At 42.1% G+C, this 17328-nt stretch overlaps 3 protein-coding genes across 5 annotated transcripts; 2 read left to right on the top strand and 1 right to left on the bottom strand.

Moving 5' to 3' along the window:
- Positions 1-848: 848 nt before the first annotated feature.
- On the top strand, positions 849-5116 carry LOC120448301. Of its 2 annotated transcripts, none has more exons than XM_039630241.2 (6): positions 849-1751; positions 2431-2534; positions 2592-2724; positions 2799-2994; positions 3561-3697; positions 4360-5116. In XM_039630241.2, the coding sequence occupies exons 1-6, from the start codon at positions 1518-1520 to the stop codon at positions 4984-4986; spliced, it is 1431 nt and encodes a 476-aa protein (XP_039486175.1). In that variant the 5' UTR covers positions 849-1517; the 3' UTR covers positions 4987-5116. The 2 variants fall into 2 exon arrangements, with proteins under 2 accessions (XP_039486175.1, XP_039486174.1); XM_039630240.2 differs by having other exon boundaries at positions 850-1751; positions 2778-2994.
- Positions 5117-5370: 254 nt separating this feature from the next.
- On the bottom strand, positions 5371-6034 carry LOC120448603. The gene is made up of 3 exons (XM_039630705.1): positions 5969-6034; positions 5592-5909; positions 5371-5532 (listed from the first exon to the last, which is right to left on the bottom strand). The coding sequence occupies exons 1-3, from the start codon at positions 6032-6034 to the stop codon at positions 5371-5373; spliced, it is 546 nt and encodes a 181-aa protein (XP_039486639.1).
- Positions 6035-6789: 755 nt separating this feature from the next.
- On the top strand, positions 6790-17234 carry LOC120448601. Of its 2 annotated transcripts, none has more exons than XM_039630703.2 (8): positions 6790-6964; positions 11992-12166; positions 13751-14061; positions 14508-15392; positions 15566-16041; positions 16100-16214; positions 16278-16494; positions 16552-17234. In XM_039630703.2, the coding sequence occupies exons 2-8, from the start codon at positions 12104-12106 to the stop codon at positions 16789-16791; spliced, it is 2307 nt and encodes a 768-aa protein (XP_039486637.1). In that variant the 5' UTR covers positions 6790-6964; positions 11992-12103; the 3' UTR covers positions 16792-17234. The 2 variants fall into 2 exon arrangements, with proteins under 2 accessions (XP_039486637.1, XP_039486636.1); XM_039630702.2 differs by having other exon boundaries at positions 6790-7058.
- The last annotated feature ends 94 nt before the right edge of the window (positions 17235-17328 follow it).

Here is a 17328-nt window from a genome sequence, read left to right as displayed (position 1 = left end):
AGTTCGATTGGACGAATTTAGAAACTACATGAAGGTATATAGGGCGCTATTGGGCAGTACCTTGGGTGAAGACGGTTGTAGTTCCAAAGTTACTTGGGATTAGGTTGCGGAACATGATAGGTTGGGGCATTGGTTGGAGTATTGGCTAAGGTATTTGATAACGGCAGTGAAACACATTTATGCTAATTTCGGAGTACCAATAACTAATTTCTGCTTTTTTTATTATTAGTACTGACTGAAAGTTCATGGATGTATTCACTGTGCAAAGTGTAAGAATGGGGGAATGGTAACGTGAAAATTGAATCCACAGTGGAGTCGCTAAGTGGTTAATTGTGCGGTGAGCTGAGCGAAGAAAAAAGTCGTTCCGCCGATCTTCGTTTTCCCATGAGGTTTGTACCAGGTTGTCTATGGCTGCTGTTCGCTTCTTTAGCGGTAACTATGACACAAATGGCGTTGAGAGACTCTGAGTGCATTCTACAAGCACAATAAGAGAACAAAAGTTCTTCGGCTTTAGGTGTGAGCGTTTGTTTGTGTCGACACTCGTGCTCACAAGTGGGGTCAATGAAATACAATTTGCACTTCGTTGCGAGTCAAACAACTAATTACATTCTTATAACTTAGGTACACATATATCTGCTATAAAAAGAATAAATATACTTCTATTTACCGAATTATAATGCCAAAAGTTAGTAACATCCCTTTCCCTTAGTGACATCTGTGAGAGGCGCTATATTTTTACCCGCTGCTGTACGTGTGAGCGCGCGAATGTGTGTCGGCATTATGATTGTACGCTTATTATTATGGCCGCATACGAAGTAATTTCCAAGTTAACTTTTCAGTTGAGCGCTGGAACAGCTGAAGAACGCGAGCGTCCAGATCGGATCGCCATTCCGTTTCAGATTCAGATACTCGTTCTCATTCTCATTCTCGACTTTAGTTGCTAATTGTCGCGCCAAGTGCTCCGCTTTGTGTGCTGACCCCAAACACTTGTTGACATCTCAACATCGCGAGTTGGGCAATTCCGTGCCATCCGTTGGTTTTTTTGTGATCTAGTTCTATGACCGCTTCTTCTGTGAAATGGATTAGTGAAGTGCATCTCTACTTTAGCACACATCCATAAGATAGATCCGCTCGCGTTTCTAATTCCAACGGTCACGATTACCTATTGGATTCGGATTGGGAGTGGTGGAGAGTGAGCTTTGCGGTGCAAAAGTTTCCAATCATCAGCTGTTTGGGGAGCTTTGGGGTTTATTTTCCCCCATCTCCAAGCTGAGAGCACTGCACTTTGCAGAACGCGCGAGAGAGAGAGATAAAGAGAGAGCGAGAGAGTGCGAGAGATAGCGGGAGTGGGGCAGGTTTTATCAGTTTGAAGTACGATTCATAGCGATAAGGAAAAGTCGGCGGCGGGTGTTAAGTCACTTACACAATTTATCGCTTCTTCGCCTTTGCGCAATCGAATGGAAAGGCGGTTTGCATTCCATTCCCGGTTGAAGTAGAAGCCGGACCATCCGGACATCATGAACAAACTACGCTCCCTGCTGCCCGGTCAGCACTCCGGCTCCAATGGAGCATCCCGGCACTCCGTGACTCTGGAGCCGGAGATCGGATTCCAGATCACCATCGACAAACCGAAGAACAGTGATCAGAGCAAGGGTTCCACGGCGGTGCCCGAACTCAATGTCCACCTCATCGCCGCACGACATCTGCCCTCTCTCTTCGGCTTCAAGATCGTCCAGGGGTATCTGATAAAGGTAAATTAGTGCTAATTAGTCACGATATGAGACATGCCACGGAAATAGCCTGAGATAAAGGCACTCAGTTTGACAGAAAGGAATATGGCTTTGATTCTCAGCTAAGTTGATAGGCTATAGAGTCAATATATGCAATATATGCGATATGCAAACAGTTTTTCACGCGGCAGACAATTGCTTCCTTGTAGTACTATGACACAATTGAACAAAGAAACTTTTTTCTTATAAAAGAAAATGTATTAACTTTGTTAGCAATATTTAAACTTTGTAATAAAAGCTTTTACTTTGACACGCAAGAAATAATAAGGAGTTCTTCTCCAAAAACTTGATGAGTAAATCTAATTAATACAGATCTTAATCTTCGATTGACTAATTAACCTTGATCTTAATAATATCCCCTTCTTAATAATAATAAAATTTAAAAATGATTATAGTAAACGTAAATTTGTTGTGGCCAGCACTTGAACAAATAAGTTCTATAAGTTTATATTTTGATGTTTAGAACATGCACGATTTTTTCTTTCGAGATATGTTGCCAAATAAACAATCCGTTGAGATCAAATGGATTGAGTCCAGTATTTACACACTAGTGTTGAGTTATTTTCTTATCTCACTGTGAAGATCGCAGCACATTCCATAATTTATTTATTTTGATATCAAAATATTTTTCGACCCATAGGTAAAGCTATTTCCCGGATCGAAACGCTTGGACAGCAGTATTCAGACGAATACATGGCCAAAGTTCAATGAAAACTTCAAGTTTCCCCTGGTGCCAGATATCAAGTATGTGCGATATACAAAGAATTAGCAATATTATCATTCAAAACACTAATTGGCTAGATCCTCCATGAAGCATGTGGCTCGACGAACCACAAATGGACAGGCAAACAGCGCGGATCAGGAGCCAGATCAACTCTTCTCCGGTCAATTTGTGGTGTTCACGGTCTACGCCCTGCTGGAACTGCCGGCAACAGTAAGTTGGCCATAACTAGCTCACTAACGTGAATTAAATGCCCTTCCTACCAGAACTTCAATCGCTTTAACAAGACATACCGCTCGCTGAAAGACAGAAGCACCAGCTTCGTGCAGCGTTTCGTGGATCCCACTGCGAGTGCTCCAAGTGAACCAAAGACTGAAGCTGGAGGCAAGCCTGGTGACCAGGGAAAGGGGAAGAAGAAGTCCGAGAGCTCCGCCCGGGATGCGATGCCACCGCTGACCATCAGTGAGTCGCGCCGGAATATAGGTAATGTAACAGAGATCTATAGAAAATAGTTGCAAGAAACTCTTTAGGTTGCACATCTGAACTAAACACCATTTCTACAGCATACTTTTGGACAAATTTCGAATTTCCCATTAAGCTTATTGGCTACAATTTGTGATAGTAAGGGATATATTTTCTTTAAAGGGAACTAAATGTATAGCATACTATACCATCTTTGATTTGTTTTTTGAATCTTCCTTTCGTACATATATAATATTCTATAATATTCCCTATGAACTAAACATATAAAGCAACTTGTTTAGTGTTCATTATGATTACATTACTTTCTGCTATAGCATACTATACCATGTTTGATTAGTTTTTAAATCCTCCATTGGTACTTTTTTTGTATCTTTTTGTCATATATCTATTAATTGCCCTTTGAACTAAATATATAATAAAGCTACTTGGGTGGTGTTTTCTATGATTACATTAATTTTTGCTATAACTATAGTATGCTATATCCTCCATTGGTACATATGTTATATCTTTTTGTCATATATCTATAGCTTCCCCTTTGATCTGTATCTTCTGTATCTCCACCTCAGGTTCCGTCACCTGCTACCTGGAATCGAAGCTCTTCCAGCGCAACAGCCGCACGGGCTGCTATTCCACGGAAGAGCTGTGGCTGCCCATAAAAGATATCACCACCACGGTGGCCAAGTCGTCACCCAGCAACAACAATGTGAGTAGGAAAACATGTGTATGTAGGTACCTGTGACCCAGAGCATTGCCAAACAAGTTCACCCGAAATTGGTGTTACAAAACAAAATGCGACACTCTCGGAGCCCCAGAGTGTTTTCAAATGTAATGGAGATGTGTGCGCCTTAATTGTGCAAAGTGAAAGCTTCCCGTTTGGCCGGGAAAACCACAACACAACAACACAGCCGCTATAAAATTTTAATGAAAGCAAATTTTTTAATTGCAACCAAAAAAAAAAAAACAAAAAAATGAATTAAACACTAATGTGCAAGCTGAGTCAATATTATGCCGGAAAAAATGAATCGAAAGCCAACCCTTCGCGCTTCTCCCCTTACCCAATGTGGCGATATCTGAATCACCTATATGTTTGAACCAATTTTCAGTGTGGGTCAATTTGGCTTTTATCTTATCAATGGCAATGCGATTTCAATTTGTTGACAAACCTTATGAATGCCTAGCTTTTAAAGCCCCAGTGGGTAGCATATCGTCAGAATTTTGTTTACGAAATCCAATTATTGATTTAATGCAATGCTCATAAATGCAGCAATTATGAGATAAAGAAATAGTTGCAGTTTATTAGGATACATTTCATAGATATTTGCCATGTCGAGTGATTTCTAGTTAATTAGTATTATTATTTTTCAGTTGGTTAACTCCACCAAGGGTGTGGTCGAGCTGGCTCTCGAGGTTCGAGATCTCCTGGAGTGCGAATCACCTGTGGATACTTCACTGCCCCCTGCCGCGCCCTCAAACACACCCACCACGCCCACTCCACCTGCCATCCATGCGGCCAACAACTGGCAACGGATGACCGCCGAAGTGAAGCGGAAGATGGGCATCAGCAATGCGGGCAACAGCGACTCCGGCAGATACCTGCTCCGGGTGACCACCACACGGATGCGCTGCTCCAACAAGGTCAAGGACGAGCTGGAGGCCACGGCGAGCTCCGGTGTGTATGTGAAGACCACGGCCTTCGAGCACGGCATCTACATTGATGCCTGGAAGTCGCCCATCTTCTTTCCCTCCCTCTCCACCAAATGGGACGATGGCTCCGGCGAGGGAACGATAGACATTCCGCTCCAGCGTCTCGATCAGTTGGAGGACATCGTGCTGCGCATCACATTGGCCACCAAGAAGATGGGCAAGAAGCTGGTACTCGGCACCGTCATAGTCGGCGGTAATCAGGCTGGAGATACGGGCTCCGAGCAGATGCGTCTCATCCGGGAATCCCCGCCAGGTCAGCGTGTGGCCGCCTGGCACTGTTACCACTAAATCGAATTCAGAGCTACACTCCAAACTAAATGTAAATAGCAAAAATCTTAAGTTAATTGATTTAGAAATTCCTGTCTGCTGTATGCATTTGCTTTTCGATCGTTAAAAATATTAAATTTAATTGAATGAATTGCAAAATGCTTCTTTGGGAAAGTTTGGCTCATTTCAACGTCCATGGAGTGTAACACTTGGTTTACTGCCCGCACTCCATTGGTAGTAGCTATGCAGTGAAAAAAATTGTGCTTTATTTGGGTTTCTGGAAATTATTTGCTTAGATTTGATAGCAGAGTTAAACAAAACCGCCTTGCGTTCCCTCTAGCTGAGTAATGGGTATCAGTTAGTCGAGAAACCCGACTTCAGAGTTTTTCTTTGTCCTGATGTAGCTTATGAGTTAATGAGATCCTCTTTATAAATAAAAGTAACATTGGTATCGAACTGGATCTTTTTGTCGAAAAACCACAGTAGAGCTAGCATATACTCTCCAGACGGAAAGGGCAGCTTTAATAACTCGGGCCTGAGATAAAAATCCTTCACAACTTGGAGGCCCTGTGGATAGTTAATTTGTTGTTATAGATCTATAATTCAAAAGCACCTTAAGCACTTACGACGAATGGACACGTGTGGTTTAAGCTGGAGAAATCCTTGAAGAGATCGAATATAATCCTTAAGAAAGGATGGAAGTTGTTCTCCAAAGAGCGACACGCATCGATTTTCACATCTAGTAACCAAGGCTTAAATCTGTTGTCCTTTTTAAGTAGCTTGACATGAACTTTTATATTATTGACCGAATGTAGAACAGTTCCATTTACGTTGAGAATGACCTTCTCACGACTGATCGCCTTCAGACGACAATAGTGGAACACAAACCAGGATTGATTGCGGCTCAGGCACTCGAAATTCGTAAACTTAAAGACGATGGCATCCTGTGAATGTTGGATTCTTTTAGTACTTAAACTTAATTTTATTCACAATTTTTGTTTACATTAAAATCAATGATGAGAAAGACAACTGCCACGCAGAGAAGACTTGTAACTAGCTTTGGCAGCATGGTACTAATACTCCTTGTTATTTGTGCTAATTGTATTTGATGACATTATAGAACGTCTAATCGGTTTAGTAATTTTGCCAGTTACCAGTGTAATTTTGCAGTATCTAAATGATTTTTTTTGGTAATTAGTTTTGATTTACTAAAGCGAAGGCACCACTTTTTAGCTCCTACTGTAAAATTACCAACTTTTGTAATATATTTAAAGAACCAACTAAACATTTAGAAACAACCATTAACTTTTATAATGTTATGTTTCCAGACTATAATTGCTTGTTTAGAATGTAATTATTTTCGAATTACATATACCACTTTAATTATTTGTATGCATCATTTCTATCAGTTACATACTGTGATAAATAAATATAGTTGGCATTGTGACACTATTAAGTATCTGTTAGTTGAGATAAAACAGTTCATTTTTGTAATTAGATTATGTAATTAGATTAATAAGTTATCTCCATAGGTTCCCTTTATGAGTAGCAAAGATGTTTAGTTAAAAGATCTGCTATTTAGTTTTACAACTCAAATTTTTCTCGGTGTACTAGCACCTTCCCATTATTCGCATTTCGCAGAAATAGTGGAAGCATTTGTGGGTCTGCCTGGGATTTTCAAAGCGATCCGCACATTTTCCACCCGGTTCCAGTCCACTGTGCACGGCCAACATGTGTGTGGAAAAGTCAACGGCAAACGCGACGTTTTTCAGCTCGCCGCGGAGCGTTGGCGTTTGCTTCGCTCAGTCTCCTCAGTTCTCGAGAAGACGTCGGTTGAATCGGATCGTATCGGATGGTATCGTATCGGATTGGATTGGATCTGAACGGAACGGAATCGAAATCGGAATACGGAATACGAAACGGTTGGGCTTGGAGGGGATCCGGATTGTTTACGCGGAGTTTGCGAGGCGACATCCTACATCCGACGTGGTTCTCCAATGTAAAAATAACAATTTTTGCTCCAATATGTGCGCGCGAAACTGATTTTGAAACATTTTCGAAAAAACCCCGAGCGATACAGTAGTGTCAACCAGGTAATCGTTGGATAAATTAACGCTAAACGGTTGACAGTTCAATATTCAAGTCATAAAAGCCAAATGTATGGGCCAGTTAGCCGTGTTTAAATGCAAAGTGCGTCGGTTTTTACATGTGGAAGTGGATTGGTTCTGAACCGATTCAAAAGTGCTCCAAGTCGCTAATCGAAGAGCAGCTGAAGGAGACATGGTGCCAAGTGATAAATGGAATTAAGAATAAAAAAATGTTTCATTCATGAAAACAATCCGCGTTCACATAGCCACAAACACCCATGAACGCAGATGTAGTTGGATCTGCACGCATGCTATTCTACACATGCAGTCAAAATAATAGCAATTAAAACACACAAAAACTGAGATATAGTGTGAAAGACTTTATTGTTGCATATTTGCCATGAATCATACAAGATTCCCCAAGAAAAATAGTGCTCTGTTGTAGCGCCTAAGGAAAATGCCCCCAATTAATTATGTTATTTGGTCAAAATTTATATCTTTGGGACATTTGGTTCACCAGAAGACATTTTTGTGGTTGAAATATTCGGTTGTCTTGAAAATAAATTATGTTGGTGAGAATTTGGAGCGGAAATGTTTAGGGAACTAAAACACCTTCCTAAAAATATTTTGAAAGCCATTTCACAAAAATCATCAGTTGAGTTACATTTATTAGGCTTTTTACTAATTAGGCTGAGATCTCTGTATAAAATGTATATTCACTGTAATATCGACGAAGGTATTTAATTCTTATCTACTTGCATCCATCATGAATCGAATGATGATTGATTGATCTACGAAAAAGAGTGCACAGTGCGTTTGTTTATCAATCTTGAAGATACATATGCGCTATTATGCACTGCTATTATTTTGACCCCATCTGTTGGTGTGTTGCATGTGTGTTTAAAATGCATTTAATTCATCTGTGGAAAATTGGGTGTTCTGGTGGTGCGGCGGGTGGCAGGGTATCCACGGATGCGTGGATGTGGATTGCTGGATGTTGGATGCTGGGTGTCTAGGGATCGCCGGGATGTGGGGATCGCTGGGAGGAGGCAGTTCGTCGGCGTCTTTGCGATGCCATCGATGTCGATGAATTGCGTATTTGTGTGTGTGTGTGCCGTGGATGCAGTGTGCGTGGATGCGAAGCATGATTTCATGATTTATTTCCAACACTTCCGCTAATACTCATGTGGCCGATGTCGCACAACGGACTTAATGTCCAACCGATTACAAAAGGCTGACTAATAAATAAAGCCAGCCAAAATCTGTAGACAATACCAAAAGCCCAAAAGCCCAAATGGCCAAATGCTCAAATGCCCCATACTGCCCACGAACTGCCCACTTAGTCGGCAGATAAATAGGAAAAACAAAAGCCAGCGACAGTCAACTCGCTGCGATTTGGTTTTTTAGTAGCTGGTCACGTCATTAAAATTGCATTTGCTTAAACGGGCCCGCGGACATGCAACACACACAACTACAGTTGATTGGCCATACCAGACATTGTGGCTAGCCGGCCAAAAAGCCACAAAAAGTAAATCAGCCAGCTGCACTGGCAAAAAGTTCTATCGGTTGCGAGAAAAGTCAAAAAATTCTTTTTTTTACTCCGCCTCATCTGATTCATCATGAAGTTGATTTGGTTTTCAGATAAAGCAACCTTTGCATATTTATGAAAACAATGATAAATATGAAATCAAGGATATGAATGCTCACTTTATCAAGTTTTTAATTAAGTACACAGCTTCAGTGATAGAACAACAAAATAAAAACAAAAACAAACAAACAAAACTTGTTTGTGGAACTACTTACATCTTTGCACGGCAAATAAAAAAAAGTTTTACAAACAATATAAAAGAAACTTCAAATCTAAACTACAAGAAGAAATATCATACCTTTTGCATAATGTTTCCCTAATATTATTCCTAAAAATATGACATAAATCTATTACTTTAAGTAACTGCACAAGTATCAATTATTTTTAGCAGTGCAGAAAACTGTAGTCTCGATAAGCGGCTGGCCAGATCCAAATTAGTACATTTTCATTCATAAAAAATCGTGTGGTCTACTCCGCAGCCATTTAAGGCCGAATAAAAAAAGTGAAAAATAGTACGACCGCATGCCGAGTGGGCGTGGGCAGTGGGTGGTGGGAGGTGGGCGGAGGTCGGTGGGTGGGCGAACCACCTTGTTTGCGGAATTGGTAAACACATCACAATACACGCAATTGAGTGCCCCTTACTCACCTGTAGGAATTCGAGAAACTGGTCACTGGATACGCGATGAACGCCATCTGGGAAATATTATGATATTTATGAGATGCGTACTCGACCCCGTCATATTTGCCTTCTAATCGCACTTTGTCAAGGTGAGGCGGTTGTTCGGGGGCGGGCCAGCTACTGCGGTTTGTTTATACGGAACGGACTGGAACGGATCGGGAGGAGAGCGGTACGGCAGCGGTTCGGGAGCGGTACGGGAGCGGTACGGGTGTGGAGTGACGGGGGGCTGAGGTTGTTGCTGCTCTGTTTGCTATGCGGACGCATCGCGATCTAAATTAAGAAGCAGCGTCCCTCGAAGTACACACAAATGTACATAAACATTGTGTTTGAACGCTGGGGTGGACATTTTAGTAGTTTTCAAAAGCGATCGGTTCAGTCAAATCAGCAAAAAAACAAATATCTCGATTTTTAGTATCCGTTTTGGCGTAAATTAGCCTTTGCATACTGCCAGAACGTGCAAAGTTTGGGGAAATATGAAACCTTTGATGGACCAATCATCAGACGAAATCAATTTAAGGCGTTATAAACAAACAAAAGTAGAGAACTATTGAGTTTTTTTTGGCAAACAAAGAAGAGTGTTTAAAATAAATGTGTTTAGAACTAAACTTGCTAGACATATACAATTTAATAATGCTTTAGATATTTATGTTTATACAGGAATAACTCTCTAAATTTAGAGACATTATTATTGAGGTTCTTTTATTAAGCAAAACATTTTAGTTAAAGACCACCTTACTTTCACTTTCGCTTTCTTCACTTGAAACCAAGTGCAACTGGTAGTAAGTTACACAAAGTTTTCTTGGTTATCTGGCCAAGAACTTAACTCTCTCCAAACATCGTTTTCCGAAATAGTTTATAAATCATTTTGTTTACTTGTAGATGACGTCACATAGATTTGGTGGGGAAATGTCCGCTGCGAAGTATAAATCATGTGTCGTCAGGTGTGTTAAAATAGTTTCTAGTGGTTTTGTGGTTTGTTGTGGATCTTTGTATCCATCAAACCGGCAAAAAAAAAGATTCTTCACGCATCGCGAGTTACTCAATATTGGATGCTTATAAAATTGAATATATATCCGCATGTTGGTTCACATTGGTGGTATTTCACATTGTAAATAAATCACATCGAACGATTGGTACAATCCAAAGAATTGGGTTCAGTGTCTTGGCTTTGCGCTTTATTGTTGCACCGATTTTATTGGAATTTAGCGCGGCATATAAATGGCCAATTTGCAGCAACCTGGCCGGGATGGCAGTGTCGAATTTGGTCATTTGGAATAACCAGAATGCCGAATGTGGGAGCGAGGATCGTGCGATGCATTCAACTGGTAGGTTGTCCCAGTGCATCTGACCTTATATGATCGCTAGTAGCTGGGGCGCTACTTGGGTATCTGAGTATCTGAGTACCCCAGTATCTGAGTACCCGAGTATCTCAGTATTCCAGTATCCAAGTATCTAAGTACCCGAGTATCTGAGTATCTGAGTATCTCAGTATCCGAGTATCTGAGTGACCAAGTATCTCAGTATCTCGGATGTGGCCAAGATCCAGTGTTGACGCAAGTTCAAAGTACATTGTACTTGTTCTGTTGCTTCTGGGTCTACTTAAAATTCCGCGGTGCAGTTGGAAAATGAAACGAATGAGATACAAAACCAGACCTTTCATACCAAACCCACTTATGCAGGAAAGCATAGCATCAAAAGCACTCGGCACAGCTATATGTTTTTAATTTTTTTTTTCGTTCTGTTTGTAATTACATGTACGGGTATGTAGCTAATTAATTTCACTTTTTTTTCGATTTTTTTTTTTTAATTTTACCCACGCTTTTGATCGCTTTGGGCTAAGGTCCCAGACAAGTTCACATATTTGCTTTGTAGTTTGTGGCCAAAGGCGGCCGCTGAGATAGGGAGTCGGATGAACGAGCAGATTCACCAGACTCACCAGATTCAGCAGATTCACAATATATTCACTCGATCCAACAGCGGCATTGGCATCGTTTAATTGTGCAGTGGGTGGGGACACTCTTTATGTTTTTTTGGATGGGTCTACTTTGACGCAAATGAGTCGCTTAGTCGGGGTAAATTAGGCACTCAAAAGCATAATACAAGCACAAGTACAGGTTCAAGTACGCCTATGTGGCATTATAGGGTATTATATAATTTAATTGGGCTACCCCAGAGTGAAGAGGAATTTCAATGGCCTGTATGTTGAGTAATCCTATGGGGTCAGCATAATATTAGAAAAAGTCTTTCGAATGAGAGCATTCCAGAGGAATGAGAATATATTGTATAAAACCACAGCTATTTTGGATCGATCCAACTAAGGCTTACTAAGGATCCAAATAAAAATTTCAATCTTAGTAATATTTTAGAAGCTGCTGTAAAATGATAAAACTATTCAACTTGATTTTATAAAACTTTGTTATTTTTCTAAAATTTAAATAAACTACAAAACTTTTGTATGCAAACAAGTTCATAATATCAAGAACATAATATCATATTTTTTTTGAATTTCTATATCAACAAGATACGAAAGTATATAATGCTCATTATCCAATTGAATTTCATAGAGTTCAAGGTTAAGTTCGAAACTTGAAATCCGTTTGCGCTTCTGGAACACCCAAATACACACATCAAGCCATTCAAACCACTCACCCACTTTTTATTTCTATTCGCAGTGCATTTGTCAGGGTCTTTGGATTCACGGATACACGGATTCGATACGGCGGTATATGAAATTACCGATCGATTTTCGAGCGAGACAACGAGTAAAACCAGAAGCAATTGAGCATGAAAGTGGTGTGCTTGGTTTTTGAATTCCTCACGGTGGTTCAGCTGCTGGTCGAAGCTCAGGTGAGTGTATAAGTCGATCAAGCACCCACTTGTCGAAATCGAAATCACAATCAAAATCGTAAATTACGTCAACTGGAAGCCATTCGTTTGGGAACTGCGAACTATTTATTCACGAATGCAAGGTCAATTACCGCAACCAAATTAGTCGCACTCTCGTTTATTTGTTTTTTTCTAAGTTTTTTTTGTATATTGTTATATCGGAATTGGAATCGGAATCGGGTCCGGAACGATATAGTTAGTTCTCCTTGAGCTTGAGGCGCACAGAGCGGTACGCATTTCCGAATGATTTGATGGGAATGTTTTGGTTTTCCATTTGTGAATTTCAGTTTTCCGATTTTCCAATTCGCCCCTGACCTACGTCGATTTTCAAGTGAGTCTGATTTATTGGCACCTCATTATGCGAACACAGTGTGTTGGTTTATTTGATTCGACTAATTTCAGCTGTAAACATGGTCATTAAAATAATTTAGCTACTCAATTCATTCACTAAAATCTCTTGATTACCCCGTTCTGTTCGCTGGAACGATAATAGCTTCCTGTTTTTGCAATAAAGCAGATGATTAGGTGAAAGAATTTGTTAGCTGTTTGAATAAATGAACTATTTTGTTGCTGGATTGTCATTTGAGTGTACCGGTTATGCTTATGTCCCCAGCATTTTTAGAGCCAGTCATTGAACTAATAAAACTTTTCGAAGCAGTCGTTAATGTCGAATCTTCCTTTAAGGTCAGACGGGCCTTAGAACTGATGCCGCATAACCATAACTGGTACTAAAACTAGCTCGGTGAATTTCAAATAAAAGTTTGCCATCTTCTATTCAGAATTTTCTCAGCTCATTACAGCTAATTTCACAAGTTTTATGATAGTGTATCATTACTTAAAACCATTGACTTACTCAAATTCATATCAGCACTATAGTTATGAATATTATTCACTACCCATCAGTGACTCAAAATGGATCATGATCGCCTTTCCAGTAAATGTACGTATGTTCATTACTCTTTAGAGGTTGTAGAACTTGGCCCATTTCCACGACAGACGCGGCACCAGAAAGTGTCCAGTTCCAGGGTATCTGGCAGCTGTGGGGCGTTGGTGAAGAGGTTATGGCAGGCAATCGGTTAGGTCGCTCCTCGATAGACGTCGAAGCCTATTTTAGACTGGGACGGATGCAGGGATCCGCCGGATCGGTCGGCGAAAAGCGTGAGTTATTTATAGAGCGGCGTCGCCTGGCGTCGCCGGGCGTCCCATTTGGAACTGGAGCTGGGACCGTGGTGCACCATGGTATATCGCACACTTTCCTCGGGGATCGCACTGCGAAGGCAGACACGAAACTGTCGAGTGCAATGACACTTCAAATAAAAAGCGGCGACATGTCTGATTTATAGTGGTTGGATGCGGATGACGATGAGGAGGGCAGGAGGGCAGGAGGCGACGGCGGGCGGCAGGAGAACAGGGAAGCTGGGCAGCGAATGTGGGCTCCTTGAGGGCAGTAGAAGTCGTAGGGCGCAGATCGCATTTCACAGTAAAGTGGGAAATCCAAAACCCAATCTCACACACGTACATATGCCTATTGTTTCCAACCATCAGAGTGGCTATGTGCAGGAGGCGAAGAGGGAGATTTGGGACGCCATGGCTCACCATCGCCACAATCAGCAGCATCAGCACCACCACGGATCATCGCATTGGGTGGATGGGCGGCGGGTGCACCGCCTGCGGATGCCCCACCCACAGCGCTGGAGTGGGCGGCGGCGATCACTCCATCACCACCACCAGCCCTTCAGCCGCTGGTCGCAGTGGTCACCCTGCGACGAGGAGTGCGTCCGGCGGCGGGAGCGCTTCTGCAAGGTGAAGCGCAAGTGCGGACACACCAAGCACGTGGAGCAGAGCAAGTGCAGCCAGTGAGTATGCTTCAAATAAATATACATGAAGTCTAGGTTCTTAATAAGTTTATTAATTAGTTTAGAATTCCAATAAAAGACTTGTATGTATGGCCCTTTAAAAAAATATTTAATTTATCAATTGCGGCTATGCTAAATTTTAATTGCATTTCTCTAAGTGTTTCCAAGTTGGTCTGGCGCAAATTAAGAGTTCACAAGTATATTGAATTATTTTTAAACCTATTTAGCACAAAGTCTAGCACTACAGTACATGTGCATTTACGAGTTTAACTATTTATAGCCTAGCATTGGTTCACACAAATATTAAGAATATTTTTTAGGCCACATTTTTTAGTTTGTTTATTCCTACAAAGTTCTAATTTAGGCAGCGTCTCGCATTACTTGCCATACTTTAGTGTGAAATACCTTCAGATCTTGAGTATCTTTTCATACTGGTCATTCCACAGTTGTCATCCTGCACCTGCAGTAAAGTGGCAGACGCCGGTAATTCTGGATGATAGCCACATCCGCGAGAGAAACCCACCGCTTCCGCAACCACAGCCACAACCACAGCCACAACCGCAACCACTACCACCACCTCCACCGCCTCCGTCGATAATTATCAATGCGGCGGCTGCGGCGTCAAGTGGACCCACCGTTGATTATCGCCACACGGAGTACAAGCCCCCACCGAACTATGCTCCACTTTATCCATCCACACATCCACCGATTTATGCGCCAACTTACCCTGTCACTTATCCTCCAGCCCACCCACCCACTTATCCTCCAACCCACCCACCCACTTATCCGCCAACTTATCCACCAACTCATCCGCCAACTCATCCGCCAATTCCTCCAACAAATTCTGAAGAAGTGGTTCGCCACCTGCCCAAATATCCGGGCCAAGATATATTTAGCGACGAGGATGTGGAGGATGAACCTGAACCCGAACCTGATGAAGACTTAATAAGTTCCGATGAGCAAGGTGACTTCTTTGTGCTCAAACATCATCGCCACCGAAGAAGGCAAAATCATGGAAGGCCCTCCCATAGGAAACTTCCAAAGGAGGAGGACTATGATGACGAGGACTTTGTGGACTTTGGCGAGAGAAAGTCACTGAGACACAAGCATTTGGGCGAGGATACCAGTGTGGAGGGTGATGTTTTCCAGTACGAGGACTTCGATATGCCCGACACCATGTACGGGGATTCCGAGGAATCGGAGGGGGAATTCCGCAACATCAGCTGGGTGCAACCAGCCAAGGATGGAGTAGCTCTAAGGCGACGCAGGGTCTACTCCAAGTGGAGCAGATGGACCAAATGTTCGCCAAAATGTACGACACGGAGATACAAGTAAGCAACATATTTTTGTTAATTTACTTTGATGATACATATGTATATTATCCCAGAACACAAAAAGATATAAAGATCAAAGAAATATCTTCAAAAATCCAACCCATAAACAATTACAATTTTTAATCGTTCCTTACACAATAAGGTCAATAATAAATGTTTAACATCTCCAGGAAGTGCCGCCTCATCGATCAGTGTGGCCGGGAAGTTCTCCGTGAGATCGCCTACTGCTACACGGAGGGCAGCTTCTGCCAGCAGTGGCTGCAGACGCAGTTCCAGAAGACTCCGGCCTTCGAGACGCGACCGGGATCGGGGTCACCGGCCAGTGCGATGCGTAGGATGCAATCGGAGCAGCCGGAAAGGTCCATGAATGACCTCAACTACATCATGACGGGAAAGGGTTATCGCGGACCGGAGTACACTCCTCTGAAACTGAGCTGCGGCATTGTTCGCAGCGGAACGGGACGGAGGAGCATGTCCAACATGCTGAAGATCATCGGAGGACGGGCGGCGCGCAAGGGCGAGTGGCCATGGCAGGTGGCCATCCTGAATCGCTTCAAGGAAGCCTTCTGTGGCGGCACCCTCATTGCTCCTCGTTGGGTGCTGACCGCCGCCCATTGTGTGCGTAAGGTTCTATTTGTTCGAATAGGTGGGTTTCGCATTATGGCTTACGGATTTCGAAAGTTACATCTCCTTTGGTGTTTTAGGTGAACACAATCTCAACTATGAAGATGGCACGGAGATACAGCTGAGGGTGATGAAGAGCTATACGCATCCCAACTTCGATAAGCGTACGGTGGATAGCGATGTGGCACTGTTAAGGTGGGTTTGGAGTTCATAGATAATACTAATTAATATTTCATTAAAAATGACTTTATTTCACAGGTTACCCAAGGCGGTTAATGCCACCACTTGGATTGGATACTCCTGTTTGCCGCAGCCCTTCCAGGCGCTGCCCAAAAACGTGGACTGCACCATAATTGGCTGGGGAAAACGGCGCAATCGGGATGCCACGGGCACCAGTGTGCTCCACAAGGCCACCGTGCCCATCATTCCGATGCAGAATTGCCGCAAGGTCTACTACGATTACACCATCACTAAGGTACTGCCTTGCTCATGAAGATTTAGTTATGGAATAACTTATAACTATTGGTTTTAGAACATGTTCTGTGCCGGACATCAGAAGGGGCACATTGACACGTGTGCTGGAGACTCGGGTGGACCGCTCCTGTGTCGGGACACCACAAAGCCCAACCATCCGTGGACCATATTTGGCATCACCTCGTTCGGCGATGGATGCGCCCAGCGAAACAAGTTTGGCATCTATGCCAAGGTGCCAAACTATGTGGACTGGGTGTGGTCGGTGGTGAACTGCGATGGCAACTGCAAGATGCACTAGCATCCGGCATCTCGGTGGGTACTTAGTAGACATGGACTTGGGTCCGTCAAGTTGCAGAGGCTGTGAAAAACTAATTTACACTTTAAGTGTCCGATACGTGGGAGAAATCTTCGCATGATCACCACATCACAATTATTGTGTGCTCATTTTTAACTAGAAGATGCAAAGGAACAATGTCAATTGTAATGTAGACAACCAAATATTTATGTAAATTAATTCTAAATCATCTACTAATTGAAAGTGTCTCCCACGAAATCCCCTAATATAGTTACAATTCTAACTTTCCTAATGTACATAACTGAACTCCTTATGTTGTATGCTAAAAAGATACTAATCAAATGATTAATTTATTTTTTAAGGTAAATATAAGTACAGTAATCGTAAGTGAAAACAGGAATCTGAGATTTAAGATTGTAATATAATAAATAAATCTGAAGACGATATATGATTGCAAGCCATATGAACCGTAAAGAATATGAAATGGTAGTAAATCGACCACTGAAACATACTACATATAACACTCAGATCCTCTAAAAT

The sequence above is a fragment of the Drosophila santomea genome, chromosome 3L, assembly GCF_016746245.2.
Source record: "Drosophila santomea strain STO CAGO 1482 chromosome 3L, Prin_Dsan_1.1, whole genome shotgun sequence".
Lineage (NCBI taxonomy): Eukaryota > Metazoa > Arthropoda > Insecta > Diptera > Drosophilidae > Drosophila > Drosophila santomea.
Note: the sequence above shows the minus strand (reverse complement) of the source record. Positions and strands in the feature narration are given on the sequence as shown.